This window comes from Mesoplodon mirus (assembly GCF_964341445.2).
Source record: "Mesoplodon mirus genome assembly, chromosome: 14".
NCBI lineage: Eukaryota > Metazoa > Chordata > Mammalia > Artiodactyla > Ziphiidae > Mesoplodon > Mesoplodon mirus.
In genome coordinates, this window is record NC_138990.1 from 29,324,315 (window position 1) to 29,340,035 (window position 15,721).

At 48.3% G+C, this 15,721-nt stretch overlaps 1 protein-coding gene across 10 annotated transcripts in view; it reads left to right on the forward strand.

The window, feature by feature from the left end:
* RNF144A (ring finger protein 144A) overlaps positions 1-15,721 on the forward strand; it is a 117,157-nt gene that overhangs the window by 84,933 nt on the left and 16,503 nt on the right. For 8 of the 10 annotated variants that reach the window (XM_082642938.1, XM_082642942.1, XM_082642933.1 and 5 more), the window contains 4 exons: positions 4,034-4,138; positions 4,276-4,336; positions 10,063-10,270; positions 14,766-14,916. In XM_082642938.1, the coding sequence (XP_082499064.1) occupies positions 4,034-4,138; positions 4,276-4,336; positions 10,063-10,270; positions 14,766-14,916 (525 nt within the window). The remainder of the gene's footprint in view (positions 1-4,033; positions 4,139-4,275; positions 4,337-10,062; positions 10,271-14,765; positions 14,917-15,721) is intronic. The other 2 variants (XM_082642934.1, XM_082642941.1) reach the window with 1 other exon arrangement.

Here is a 15,721-nt window from a genome sequence, read left to right on the forward strand (position 1 = left end):
GACTTACTTCACTCTGTAGGACAGACTCTAGGTCCACCCACCTCATTACAAATAACTCTGGGCCCGTTTCTAACCTCCCTGAGCTTTGCTCTCTCCTCCATAAAATGGGAGTGATTATCGCCTCCCAAGAGCCTCCTGTTTGTTTAGTTGGCTAATACAGGTAGTGATTAACACAGGGTCCTGAGGCATTTGGTTACAGAGAGCTATAACTAATATGATAGGAGGAAATATCAATACATCAGTGTCTGCCTTTGTCCTGTATATCTTGACTGAGGTTTCTCTGGCATTATTTTGTGCTCATTTCAAGACATCTTTTTGCTATTAGATTGAAAAACATAGCTTGTGAGTCATGGCCTGCTTTATATCTGGAGGAAGCCCGGGCTTGTTTTCGATGGATGCTTGGTCAGACACTTGGATCCTCATCTCTTTTTATATAGTAAACAAATGGATGCTTCCAGAGCACAGTCATTTTGCAAATTGCATAGCGGCCTGCTAATGGCATAGGACATACGCTCCTGGGTAGTCCTCCACAGACATGACACACTGCTCGTTGATACGTGCGGTCTCTTCAACAGCGTCGTTTAGACTCAGAGATGCCCCCGGATATGTACGTCACACCAGCTTTCATTGCTGCATTTTGTAAATCTCTCATCATGTACTTCTCTGCACAGTATTGTGAGAGTTTTCAGCATTTTATCATTTTACGGCATTCCAGTGTCCTCCAGAGACTCAATTTAGACAAACTTAATTGTAGAAAGTAAAATAATGATCTTGTTGCTAAGGTTTTGATTTTTTTTTTCACCTGTAAGACATCTGTCACCCAGATAGACACACCGCAGGTAACAGCAGTCCCTCTTACTTAGCTGGTCCGTGTGTTGGGAACTGTGCCAGGTGCTTTTACCTAGTTTCTTTCTTACGGTTGCAAAAGCCCAGCAAGATGGGCATCCGTATTCTGTAGTCAAGGGGGCTGTGGCCCAAACTCATCACATCACCGGTCCGCGGCTCTGCCTGGAAGGGCGGGGATTCCAGGTGTCTCTGTAGCTCTGAAGCCTGCGGTGTTTCTCTTCCTCAGCCTCTGCCCCCAGCCCCACACAGGACACTAGCTTTCCAGTCACTTCCCACTGTGAACAGACCTTGCTGTAGGCGTTCAGCGCACCACCAAACCACGGTGCCATCTTCCCAGAGAGTTGCAGGCCTGATGGAGGCTCGGCGTGACCCCCTCCCTCCTCCCCTGCCCCTCCCTCGTTCTGGGAAGCTCCTGTGTTGGCTTTGATGAGTTTACCTCTGAAACCTCTGCCATCTGAGGCCTCAGAGGGAGTGCCAGGACTAGGCTCGTCCTCACTCGGTTCTCTGGAGCTCTCTTCATCATAACTGCGTTGGGGAGACCTAGACGATCTGGGAAAAACCCAAGTTCAGGGCCCGCGTGGTCACAGGGAGCTTGGACAGGACAGAGGGATATGGGGCCCTTGGGTCGTAGGCACCGAGGCTGCAACTGACACGTGGAGTCTTAGCGTTCTGTTCAGTGCTCTTGAGAGAGGCTGTAGGAGATGGGTCTTTTCGAGGATTACCTTGGTTTCTATTTTTTAAAGAAATTGCCATCTTTAGAGTCTTTAGTGAATGAAATATTCTGGTTTGCTAAAATGGTGAGAATTACCCATTTAGATCAATTGTCATTTATATATTGAGCATACACGCTTTTCCATGTAGTCTTCTAGACTCTTTCTCTTTTTGTTTTTTAATATAAATTTATTTATTTATTTATTTATTTATTTAGGCTGTGTTGGGTCTTCGTTGCTCCGTGCGGGCTTTCTCTAGTTGCAGCGAGCGGGGGTTACTCTTCATTGCGTTGCGCGGGCTTCTCCTTGCAGTGACTTCTCTTTGTTGCAGAGCACGGGCTCTAGGCGCATGGGCTCAGTAATTGTGGCACGTGGGCTCAGTAGTTGTGGCTTGTGGGCTCTAGAGCACAGGCTCAGTAGTTGTGGTGCTCGGGCTTAGTTGCTCCGCGGCATGTGGGGTCTTCCCGGACCAGGGCTCGAACCCGTGTCCCCTGCATTGACAGGCAGACTCCTAACCAATGAGCCATCAGGGAGGTCCTTGACCTCTTTCTCTTGCACAATATTCTTTCGACTCCACCATGAGGTAGGCTGAACCACCCTAAAATGCAGGTCCAGAAAATGAGGCTGGTAGAGAGGCAGACTTGTTCAAAGCACAGAACCAGTGGAAACTGCAGCTGGATCTGATTTTAGGCCCATCCGTTCCTAGTAACCATGCATTCTTATAATGAAATGGATTAGACATTTTGAGGGGAGGAAGAGGCTTAGGAAACAGCTTATGTGCTTTTCTTTCTTTTTTTTTTTTTTTGAATTTTGAATTTTATTTTATTTTTTTTTATTCAGCAGGTTCTTATTAGTCATCAATTTTATACACATCAGTGTGTACATGTCAATCCCAATCACCCAATTCATCCCATCACCACACCCCCTGCCGCTTCTCCACATTGGTGTCCATACATTTGTTCTCTACATCTGTGTCTCGATTTCTGCCCTGCAGACCGGTTCATCTGTACCTTTTTTCTAGGTTCCACATATATGCATTAATATACAATATTTGTTTTTCTCTTTCTGACTTACTTCACTCTGTATGACAGTCTCTAGATCCATCCACGTCTCTACAAATGCCCCAATTTCATTCCTTTTTATGGCTGAGTAACATTCCATTGTATATATATACCACATCTTCTTTATCCATTCGTCTGTCGATGGGCATTTAGGTTGTTTCCATGTCCTGGCTATTGTAAATAGTGCTGCAATGAACATTGGGGTGCATGTGTCTTTTTGAATTATGGTTTTCTCTGGGTATATGCCCAGGAGTGGGATTGCTGGATCATATGGTAACTCCATTTTTAGTTTTTTAAGGAACCTCCATACTGTTCTCCATAGTGGCCGTATCAATTTACATTCCCACCAACAGTTTTTGTGCTTTTCTTGATGAATCACTATGACACGTAATAGTGTTATTATAATAGTGTAGTGGTGGTGGAGTTATGAGCCCCAGTATTACACTGGGCTGTGACTGAAAGGAGGTTTGGAGATGCTGGTGAGATATTGTGCTTTGCTGTCCTTTCACTGCAAGGTCTGGTTTCCCATGCTCTTTGAGTTCTGACGTAAGCGCTTCAGTGTTTGTCTCAGTCACATTTGGTAGTGAGCTTGCAACTAGGGAAGGTCATGACCTTCCTTCTACTTGTTGTTTACAAAGTGCTTTTTAAGGGAGTATTGGATTTCTACAACTAGCAGACAGTGAAGCAAGAGTAAACCGGCGTTGGGAAAGGCCTCCTCACTTTGGTATGAACTTTGCTTTGTGTCCCTCACTGATTTTTCTGACTTACTTCAGATGTCCAGCCAGACTGCCAAGTAGGGGAAGGTGGTAGCAAGTAATTGCCCAGTAAGTAAGGGGTCACTGAAGGAGGATGGGCAGCCATACCTGGGTTCTCGGTGGGGGGTGCAGGGGCGATTTAGAGGCAGGTGAGGCTGGGTTGGAATCTGGGCTCTGCCCTTGCTGTCAGGGTAAGCTGGCAGTTCCTTCTTTGGTGACTCAGTGTTCACACCTGAGTGATGACATGGTCACACCTTTCCTGCGAGAATGTTCTAAGGAGCACATGAAACAATGGAATATAGGGGACTGAGCATGGCGCCTGACGTCTGATGTGTGTCTGAGGGACGCGGCTTCCCCGATTCCCTCGATGCCTCTGCTCCTGCCCTGGGCGCACTGGCATGGTGTTTGCCGAGGTCGGGCCCAGGGGTCCAGCCCGCCTCCCTAGTCCCGGTGCAGAAGAGGTACCCCGCAAATATTTGTTGAGTGAATACAACCCCTAATTTGGTCGTTGCTATGGCTACATGGCAAATATACAAAAAAAGTATTGGAACAATGTTCTTGATTTGTTCTTTTTTTTTTTTTTAATGCCTCACTGCTCCTTCAGCCTTAAGGAAGTAAAGATGTTTACAGATATTTCTCTGTTTTTTTCTCTTTTTTTCAGTGCCTGAAACAGTATGTGGAACTCTTGATCAAAGAAGGATTGGAAACTGCCATTAGCTGCCCTGATGCTGCCTGCCCCAAACAGGGCCACCTACAGGAGAACGAGGCACGTTCAGCTGGGGAAACTGGGGTGCACGCGCATGGGCTCCTCAGCGGATCGGGGGTTATGGGTTCTGTCTAGGCTGACCTGGTATTGTAGTCTAGCCCTCAGATTGCTATACTCCTTTTTCTTTTTTCCCTTAGATTGAGTGTATGGTTGCAGCTGAAATCATGCAAAGATACAAAAAGCTACAATTTGAAAGAGGTAGGTGCCCCAGTGTCTTAGCCAGTTATGATTTCTGTGACAGAATCCGGGTAACCTGGGGGAGTGCTTTTGGTGACTGTGATTATATATCATTTGACTACAGCAGAAGTGAAAACATTGATGTAAATTAGACTTCTAAAGTTCAGCTGTCATTTGAATTCTCTGCAGAGCTCATAGTTGGAAGGCCTCTGCTGGAGTTCTAGTTAGGAACAGGAAAGATTCATGAAACACAGCTTGCTTCTAGGGGTTTGGGATTTTGGGGGTAGTTTAAAGAGACCGTCGTGGGGCATTATTCTCCAGCCAGGTTAAGGCCTAACAGTCTGAGAACTAATTCTTAGACCTCCGGAGAATTTAAAAGATACAAAGGCCTGGAAGCAAGTCCTGAGCTCAGGCAGGGTGGAATCGTGGCGCTCACCATCCTGACCGCACGCATGTCCATCGCCTTCACAGGTTGCCTCATGAACGCTGGGACCAGTGGGTGCTGAGTCCTTAGTTCACCAAGTCTCCCAACAGCCCGACAAGGTTGTCTGTTAACCTGACACCCACAGAGGCTAACGGACGCGCCCTGGTTTCCATCTCTGGTGGGTAGTGGGGTGGGATGTGGACCAGGTCCCCCGCAGTGCCCTGCCCAGCCCTGCTGGCTGGAGCCGGGCTGCTCCAGAGTTCAGACATGCGGACCGTCCGGAATGGGTCTTTCTCTTTACTGTCTGAAATACTTCAGGATCATAACATGGTATTTTAAAGTGTCTGTGGATTCTGTTTGGCCTCGTTTTCATATATATTCTGGACCTTGGGCTCATCTGAAAAGGAGCAGAATAAGACATGGGTAGAAGATGCTCTGTATGTAAAACTTTATTGTGAAGATGCTGCATCCGGATTGTAAAATTTTCAGCTCAGTTTGTGAGCACTGAAGTTTGCTCCCCGCTCTTCCTGGACTGGTTCTCAGTCCTTGCCTGGATCAGGCATTTATGAGAGATGCAGCCCTGGGTGGCGTGTTTACAGGAAAACACCATCAGGATGGGAATGGAATGCGGAATAGACTAGAGGAAAGTGTCCAGAGACTCTTAGTTTAGCTGAATGTGGAAAGTTTTCTTTTTTTTTTTTTAAGAAATGCTAAAGATAGCTGCATTTCCTCTTGAGGCTCACTTCTCAAGGAAAAAAATAAAAGGTAATGTGTGGCCAACCTAAAAAAAATCAAACAGGATTTTTGATGGCATTGAAATTTGTTTTCAAGAGTTTATTTATTTAAATGCCATATATTGTTTGGTTTGGGGCAGTTTATAGCTTAAATATAATGCCATGTGATACAAAAGTCAGTATGTGGAGCAATAAAATTAATTTGGATTTCTGAGACTTTGAGCGTCTTCTGAAAACATTTTCCAGTGGGAATCTTGAGAGAAACTGGCAGTTATTTGGGTTACAAGAAAATGAACTTTCTATGACATTGAATTTAAAAACGCAGCTGGGTAAATATTCCTACATAATAATTTTAACTGTGTTATTTCTTCCGAACTTTAGCTTAGTCAAAGATTTTTTTTTCCTTTGCATAATAATGAACCCAACTCGACTTAGGTTAAAAAAATATCTCAAACCCATCACTTTAAAACATTTTTCTAGCATTACATTCAAAGCAGCAAAAAACACAAAAAGAACTCGGACTTAATAAGACCAGAGACCGGTCTGAATGAAATGTTAAAATGTTAGGGTTAATAAAATACAGCTATTGATTATAGCTGGTCACTGAGCAAATTCTGAGACAGGATCAGTGAGTAACTTTCAATGTACTCTCTCCCTTTGAAATTCATTTTCAAATGAGGATGGTGACTGGACTAAAACTGACAGTTGCCATGATTTTCTGACAACCTTTAGTTACTAAAAAGTCCTATGGTTAAAGTTTCAAACACTGTCTTCCTGTGAACTTTGCATGTCTCATCTTATATCAGAGCCTTGATTTCAATCTGAGTTTCCCCACTCCTCCAGCCAGGTCCTTGGGAAGCAGGAAGCCAGGAGGGAGGCTGTGAGGTGCTTTCTGAGCACCTACTCTCCCAACTGGAAGACCCCCAAGGCTGGGAACAAACAAGCTTCCAGGGAAGGTCCATCGCCCTTGCCTGCATGCCCCACTGGACTACACACGAGCTCCTATTTGAGCACCGACCACACCACGCTGCAGGCGTTTGTTTATATATCCAGGGCAGTGAGAATGGACCAGTATAAACGGGGATGCTGGGCCCTCCACAGTGTGCTTCTCAAAGGACAGTTGTGTTTAAGAAAGAAAAACATCTTTATGTGGCACATATATACAATGGAATATTACTCAGCCATAAAAAGAAACAAAATTGAGTTATTTGTAATGAGGTGCATGGACCTAGAGTCTGTCATACAGAGTGAAGTAAGTCAGAAAGAGAAAAACAAATATGGTATGCTAACACATATGTATGGAATCTAAAAAAAAATGATTCTGAAGAACTTAGGGGCAGGACAGGAATAAAGACGCAGACGTAGAGAATGGACTTGAGGACATGGGGAGGGGGAAGGGTAAGCTGGGATGAAGTGAGAGAGTGGCATGGACATATATACACCACCAAATGTAAAACAGATAGCTAGTGGGAAGCAGCCGCATAGCACAGGGAGATCAGCTCGGTGCTTTGTGACCACCTAGAGGGGTGGGATGGGGGGGGTGGGAGGGAGATGCAAGAGGGAGGAGATATGGGGATATATGTATGCATATGGCTAATTCACTTTGTTGTACAACAGAAACTAACACAGTATTGTGAAGCAATTATACTCCAATAAAGATGTTAAAAAAAAAGGAAAGAAAAACATCTTTTAAAAGAGTCTTGGGCTTTTTGATAAGTAGAGCTATTAGGGAACTGCTTCATTAATCTATTATGAATATACCTTTGGGAGATGGGAGTGAAGATGAGTTTCTTCTAGTGTGCCAGAAAATACACTGCTTGCCTTGTGTGAAAATATATACAAATATGTGTATATATAAATATTAGATACAGTATTTGTAATAGTTATATCATATGATATAATGTATCTAATGTATAGTATAAGATATATATGTAATATATAGATAGATAGACAGACATAGATATGTATGTACAAACATATCCTGGAAAGAAAACCTCTGCTGTTGCCTGGTGTGGATTTTCCTGTTGATTGCATCCCATCTTGTACATCCAGCTGGCAGACTCCAGCAGCGGGGTGATGATGTAGAATTCTAATAGACGTCTGAGAGAGGAGCCCAGGCTGTGCCCATAGGGGCATGTGTGCCGGCAGCACGACGGAAGGGTGTTCTGAGCTCGCAGATCCGTGGGGCAGAGTGTTTGCCCTCTACGTCTCCCACAGGGAGTCTCTCCCATAGGGATGGGCGGTGCCATAAGGACACAGGTCGAACAGTTGAAGTCGTTACCATGGAAACCCTAACTAGGTCTCCTCTGCTGTGCGCTGCATGATATAATTGGGCCTTTCATGAAAAGGCCCCCCCTCCCCCCCACCGGCAGCCACGCGTGCCATCTAAGAGGAGTGGACGGAAGATGGCGCTCTGCCGTGAGACGCAGGCAGAGATTCTGCTGGTCCCCTCCTGATGTCACAGCCTCCTCAGAGCAGAAGCGGGGAGTGGTGGGAACCGGAAGGGTCTAAACTGGACAGTGTTGTCCCTTTAGGGGCAACAGCACTAAACACCCTGTCAAGTTGGCAGGGAAACAGACCCCGCTGAGGACATACCTGCTTGTGTTCTGCTGCTGGCAGGCTGAGCGCGCACATCCCGCAGCACTGCCCTCGGGGGCCGGGCACATAGGGGCCCCGTGATGTAGGTGCGGCAAACCCTGGCTCACTCACCAGCACACCAGCACTGGAGGCAGAGCTCTTAGAGAAATTCCAGATGGTGGAGGGGGAGGGCCGCCTGCTAAAAGGCACAGGACCCTGGGGCAGCGGCCGTTGGTGTTTCCCCTGGTGCCCCAGGCCGCCTCTGCATCTCTTCCTCTGCCTTCCTCCTGCCTCCTCAGCCCAGGGGCCTGCAGGCCACTGCCCCACATACGTGCGTTTTCCCAGAAAACCACCACCTCGGATTGGACAGCCAGAGACAGTCTTAGAAAAGCCAGCACTCTCAGCTCATCGTGACAAGAGCGAATTTTACTCCTTCACACATTATTAGGGGCATCAGGAAGATTTTACCTTATTATAAAGAAAAACAATTAAAAAGTATCACATTTTCCTGAATGCAGGTGTTCCTTTGTATTAGTAAGTCTTCTAAAGCTTCTGCCAGGCCTACCAATTTGATACTTTTGTGCTGTTGATTAATTCACCTTTTAAAAAAAGTTAGATTAGATTAGGAGTTGGCCAGCCATGGCCAGTGGGTCAAATTAGTACGGCCCCTGGCTTGGGGTTATAAATCAAGTTTTATTGGGACACTCATTTACGGATCGACACAGATGCCTTTGTGCTACCACAGCAGAGCTGAGGAGTTGGATGGAGACCTCATGGCCCTCAAAGACTGAAATACCTACTGTTAGCCCCCGGATTGGACGGTGAGATGGGTTTTAGTCCAGTTGTACCTGACAGGAGCTCATTCATGCAGGCTGAATCCACATTTGATTGGGGAGCATGGCAAACACACGGGTGGCCTGTTGAGGTGAGGCCCGGGTGCCTGCAGCTCATGACAGCCCCAGCCTGTTGGAGGTCCCAGTGCCTACAAATCCTGTCTCTGATGTGGGTGAACCCACCCACCCTGGCCATCGCTGGTCATGTGGCCGAGAAGCCTGCAAGGGCCTTTCACTGCTTCCAAGTTCCCAGCACAATGCAGTCCATTCCTTCTCAAGAGCGGCCCTCAGTGGCTGACTTGTAGGCCTTTGAACACACCCTGGAATCCTTTGGCCTCCCTCGCGGCGTTTTGGCCTTGCATCAGCATCCGTGTGGGTTCCTGCCCAGCTCTCCCTCCCGCTGGCCTGCATTGAGAGTCCAGTCACACTGGACAAAGGGTCCAAGGAACCAGTAACCAGGCTCACGTGAAGGACAGCTCGGGACCGTTATTTAAAGAAATGCGAGATATGAAAGCAGATGTGAAGGAATGGGAGGGTTGTGGTGTTGTTTTTCAAAATCCACTTCCTGACTGATTTCATCAAATCAGGCTTCTTAGTGACATGGGCTCCACTTCAGAGGGAAAGCCAGCTGTTGAAGAGTGAATTTCATACAGGCCTTAGCTCAGGGCTTAGATTTGAACTTGGGAGGGAGACAGTCATAAGTCAGAGGTCTGACCTTTGGTGAGAAGAAGAATCAGCCATCTCCCTTCCCTCTTTTCCTTCCATCCTTAACCAATATTTTGGGATGCCCGATGCACACCCCACACTGGGCTAGGTTGTGAGGCTACGAGCCTGGAGGACGGGCCTGACTGCACGAAGCTATGTCCCAGGGCAGGTGGGCAGAGAGCAGGAGTGGTCCCTGGACCACGAGGCTTCCAGGGTGTAGGGGCTCCTGAGCCACGAAGACTCTGGTGGTAGTTGGGGATCTGCTGTCCCCCAAGTGAGTGGAGTGGGAAGTGGGGAGTGGCTGGGGGGGGGAGGTAGAGCCAGATGGGTCCCGGATCGTGAAGGGGATGTTATATCTGACCTTGATTTCCTTTTCTCCCTTAAATACGTGAAGTCCGTGTCCATCAGTCCGAAGCCCCGCCAGATCCTTGGTCCTGCGGAGTTTGACTTGCCCGTTTTTATTCCCTGTGCCAGAGGTGCTCCTGGACCCCTGTCGGACTTGGTGCCCGGCGTCCACCTGCCAGGCTGTGTGCCAGCTCCAGGAGATGGGGCTGCAGACCCCGCAGCTGGTACAGTGCAAAGCCTGCGACACGGAATTCTGCTCCGCCTGCAAAGCCAGCTGGCACCCTGGCCAGGGCTGCCCAGAGACCATGCCCATCACCTTCCTTCCCGGGGAGACCAGGTATGCTCGGGGCACAGACTGCAGGCCGGGAGAAGGAATCAGGCTTCTCCCTCAATGTGCCTCTGGGGAGGACAGGGCTGCACCCCGGTCAGTCTCCACGTATGCTCTTCTCTTGGGTCTCATTCAGACCTGGATTTGTTTATTATTAATTTTTGAGAACTGATTATGTGCCTGGCACTGTGCCAGCCTCTGGAAATATAAAGTTGCATAAGAAACAGCATACACTCTGCCCATCCAGGAAGGCAAACGTATGAACAGTCAGTTACTATGCAGGGTCTTAAGTCCTGTGATACCTGAAGTTTTTGCCAAGACGCCACTGTGCTGCAGATGATCCTAAATGGGGGTGCAGGAGCAGAAAAGAGGGGGGCAGTGGTTAGAAACACCAGAAGGATCGCCAAATACAGGCTCCTGGTGCTTGAGGCCAAGGGGGCCACATGTGCCTGAAATGGGGGCCTTGGCAGGAAGGATGCGGTAAACCACTATAGCGGTTTTGCCCTCCCGTCCCCCGCCAGACCCTCAGCCGGGACGGCCAGGTGGACACCACAGCATCACTCTGTGTACCTTGAAATTTAGTAGCCTGAAGCATAGAAACTGATAGTATTCAGCTGTTTTGTCCTCCAGTATCTGCAGTGGCATCTGGTTCAATCAGGTAGAGATGGCCCAGCCCCGGTTGAGGCCACTTCCTGGTGGAGTAAATCTCACCATCCACCCAAAGGTGTCACCAGCCTGTCTTCCTCTGTCCCCATCTGCCGCCCCCACCCCTCTCCCCACAGCTCGACCTGCCCAGGGACCCTCGTGGCGACGCCGGACACACCCCTGTCCCCTGCCGCCTGCACCTCTGCGCTGTGCCTGGAATGTCCCTTCTCCACCCTCCTGCTCTCCCTGGGGACTCCTTGCCACCCTCGAGGACATGGCTCATGTCCCCTCTTTTGTCAAGCTTCCCAGTTCCCAGGGCAGGGTTGGAGACCCACCCTCTGTGTCCCCCGTGGAGATTGTCTGCATTGATGAGAACACCAGCCCTGTTGGCTGTTAGTTCATCTGTTGATGTGACCAGTCCCTCCAGTAGGCTGAGCTCTTGTGTGTGTTTGGGCGTTGTCACCCCAAATCTCGGCATACAGCAGGCGCCGAAACACTAGAACGATCACTTAACTTATACTTAGGGTCTTGATCCTTCATAATTTTGCGAGAAGAGCCACACTGTGAGTGTGACAGATTACACATAACCGGGAAAGCTGGATTTCCGGGCTGGGGAAGAGGCAGGTAGAGGGCAGGCGGGGCTGTGCCCTCATGAAGCAGTCGGGTGACTGTTTAAGAGAAGGCCCTGCTTAGTGAGTGAGGGGCTCCTCCCTTCCAAGGACCAGCAAAACCGGGAGTCAGGAAGAGCCGGTGTCCTGCTCTTGGGAGGGATGGAGAAGGGATCCATAAAACCTTCTTAAGGTGGAGGGTGGTGGGTGTTGAGTGCCTGACGACTTAGTATTTCTTCATCTGTGGTGTTCTGGTCTCATGGAGGTTATTGCCCAAAGACCGCAATCATGTCACGATGGCACGACGTACGTGTATATTAAATCATCTGTGATGTACCTTAGAAAGAACGAGAACAAACAAAATGAAAAAAAAAATCAGGTTGTGCAACCTAAGGAACTGGCACAAGGGCAATTTGAATAAGAACTCACAAATCTCATTTTGTGAAAATATATAAAACAAAGATTTTACCCAAAAAATCTGACTTTCTGGCTTATCCAGCCACGTGGAACTACATCCCCACCAGGAGACAGGTGTCTGGAGCTGGACAGCAACCCCTTTTTATCTGGGGTTTCTGGCATCTTTACTTTGCCACAGTCCTCACCACTCCCTCTTGTCTCCCTGGTCCCTGGGCGGACTGTCAACTACCATTTATAATTGAGGACACACTTGGTTATTTTCATATGACAGACTTTTTTTCCTTTAAGTTAAATCTTCCTTTAACCCCCATTCCCACCCACCACCTGACGAGCCCCACTCATTTACGTTGTGTGTTTGCCCCTTAAAGACATTAGACCACGTAAATTGTGATGAAACTGTCAAAAGACTCCTACCTGCCTTCACAAGTTTGAGTGTATAGTAGTAGTTGTTACTAATAATCATTTTAAATATAATTCAGGTACCAGAAAATGTTTGAAAACTTTTGTCCATACCATATAATTTCCATGCCGCAATGCACCAGAACTTACATATTTTAACTGTTTCTGCTTGAAAAGTCTCCCTGAGAGGTGCTCTCCACGAACGTGGCCTCTGTTCATGGCATTTCCTTCAAAATTAGTTTATGAGTCACATGAGAAAATTGGTTTCATTATTTTAAGGTCACACCTGGCTTTCAAACCAAAACAATGTTTTCTAACCTGATAGTCAACCTTAATCATGGGACTTGGTACCTCCTGACTTTTGGCCTTTGTTAGAAATCAAGCTCATTCCAGAAGGAGGCAGCTAGCATCTGTGCATGGCTGGTCCCTGCCCGTCCCCATGGAGGCACCTGCACATGTTATGACAGGCCTGCTTCATTGTAAATCACATTCTGTGCGGCCAGGCTGGTCTGCAGTTTGCTGTTAAATTAGAGATGAATTTGAGCTACAGTTGTATTATCTTTCAGTAATAGTATTACTAACAACTAGCATTTATTGAGTGATTACTATACACGTGCTGGGTTCTATGTGCTCAGCACAGAGAAACTCTTTAAATCTTCATCACCCACTCTGAGACGGATGCAGTTTGCCTCATGTCTGCAGACGTGCAGACTGATAGTATGTACACAGCCCAGCCAGGGCTTGCATGTCTGTCTCCAGACCCCCTGACTACGAGGACATACTGCTTCCTTCCAGGTCGTCTTACCTGGTCACCTTGTACTAGTGAATGAAACAAGAACCTATTAAGGTGGAACACGTGCCCCATGGTGTAGGAGCCTCGAGCTTAGGAAAACCCTGAGACTGCAATTGTTTGGAAGCTCACTTAACCTCAGACAACCGTGTAAAGTGATGACATAATTAAGGCTGGCATTCACTATGATGCTTGTGGAAGATCCTTCAGCCAGAATTTACTCAGGATTGGGCTTCCCTGGTGGCGCAGTGGTTGAGAGTCCACCTGCTGATGCAGGGGACACAGGTTCGTGCCCCGGTCCGGGAAGATCCCTCATGCCGTGGAGCGGCTGGGCCCGTGAGCCATGACCAATGAGCCTGCGCGTCCGGAGCCTGTGCTCCGCAATGGGAGAGGCTGCAACAGTGAGAGCCCCGTGTTCCGGAGAAAAAAAAAAAAAAAGAACTTACTCGGGATGCCAGAATTTGCTCTCTTGTAGTGAATTTATACTCATGAATGCTTTAGGCTCTGAAAAGGCTGCTCATCCCAATGGGAAATCATTTTTCTCCTGGTGACGTTGAGTAGCTGCAGTGAGTTCAAACAGTACGTGCCCCATAATCAGTGGTAACTGCCCTTGACAGCTTCTTTTTCCAGATGATTCCACATTTTTAGCTGTCTTTTAAGATGAATAGCATGGGATGGACATCGTTCTACAGTCAACCTAAAAAGATACCTAGGCTGTCTTTTTATGAGCAGCATAGAATCATTGATGCCGTTTACTGGGCACGTCACACAGGCCTGCACTGCCCTGTGCCCTTCACACTTGCGTAACCCCATCTGTCACACTCACACTGACCAGAAGGCTGGGCCTCAGAGAGGTTGCCACCCAGCATGTGTGCAGAAGAGCTGCACTTGACCCCAGGCTTAAATGCCACCATGCTCACACCTGCGGGCCTGCTCAGACCTCTCAGGAAAACAATTTTGTACAGACACGCCAAGTAGATCTTAATAAGCAATTAGTGTGTGTGTGTGTGTGTTTTAATGTGTTTTTTTTCTGATAATGGCAAAGAGCATACCATGTGTTATCAACCCTTAGGAAAGCATACAATTATATGAATAAGGACATAAAATTTGACCGTAATCCCATTATTCAGAGACCTCCATTGTAAGCCTTTTGCCCTATTTTCTTTGCTTTGTCTGTGCACATCTAAATTCAGACATGTGCTGATCTTGCTCTTTCTTTTCCCTAAGTCAAGCCGGCTGCTTCACAGTTTGTTTTTTTTTTTTTTTTTTTTTTTGCGGTACGCGGGCCTCTCACTGCCGTGGCCTCTCCCGTTGCGGAGCACAGGCTCCGGACACGCAGGCTCAGCGGCCATGGCTCACGGGCCCAGCCGCTCCGCGGCATGTGGGATCTTCCTGGACCGGGGCACGAACCCGTGTCCCCTGCATCGGCAGGAGGACTCTCAACCACTGCGCCACCAGGGAAGCCCTGCTTCACAGTTTTTTGGTGATTGTTTTCCAGAGTTCGAGTCTCTTTGGTTTCAACATATTTCACAGGTGACCTCAGTGCTTCTAGGTGAGCTAGTGCTTCCAGGGTTAACCTGTGCTGGCAGGTGTCTCCCGGCCCTCTGGCCCTCTGAGCACAGCCCTGATGCAGCTTCTCCCTCAGCAGCTCCACTTTCCAACTGGAGGAGGACGACGCGCCCATCAAACGCTGCCCCAAGTGCAAGGTCTACATCGAGCGGGATGAGGGGTGCGCACAGATGATGTGTAAGAACTGCAAGCACGCCTTCTGCTGGTACTGCCTCGAGTCCCTGGATGTGAGTACGCGGCGGGGGCTTTGTGGGTCAGGCTGAAGCCGCAGGCGTGCGCCAGCTGCTTCACTGAAGTTACACTGTCAGGCGTTTTCTCTGTGCGTATTTATGGTAGTATGAGCTCCCTGGCTGCAGTGGTATCAAAAGATGGGAGTTTGTGCAGGAGCTCTGGGAGCGAAGGGTCAGCCCAGGCTGGGGTTCAGCCTGGGTGTTAAAGGGGTGGGTAGGATCTCAGCGTCTCCCTACATAGGGGAGCTGAAACCACAGACGTTGATCTCTCCGTGCTGGATGCTGGATATCTGAGATCAGCGCCGTTGTCATCAGGTTCTGGACCCTCTTTCTGGTGTACAGACGGCCGCCTTTGCTGTGGCCTCACCTGGCAGAGAGAGGGAGCTCTGGACTCTCTTCTTCTTCCTATAAGGACATGAATCCCGTCACAGGGCCACAGCCTCATGACCTCCTTTGAACCTAAACACTTCCCAGCAGCCCCACCTCCAAACACCATCCCACTGCAGGTCAGAGCTTCAACACAGGAATTTTGGGGAAGGCAAACAGTCCATAGCAGGGGCCATTCCCAGAATAGCAAGGATGATGGAGGCAGGGGACCGCGGATGCTGGGTGCGGGGCAGTTACTTTAGTGATGCTCGTGTCACCTGCAGGGCAGAAGAACATACAGACCCTCTGCCGTCTGGCAGAATGGAAGTTTCTGGCCTCATACGGCCACCATCTCCCCAGTGTACCCTGCGCTGTCTCTGCTGTTCAGAATGATGTCTGAAGCATTATAAAGTCTTTAGGGCCTTCAGAGGCTTTA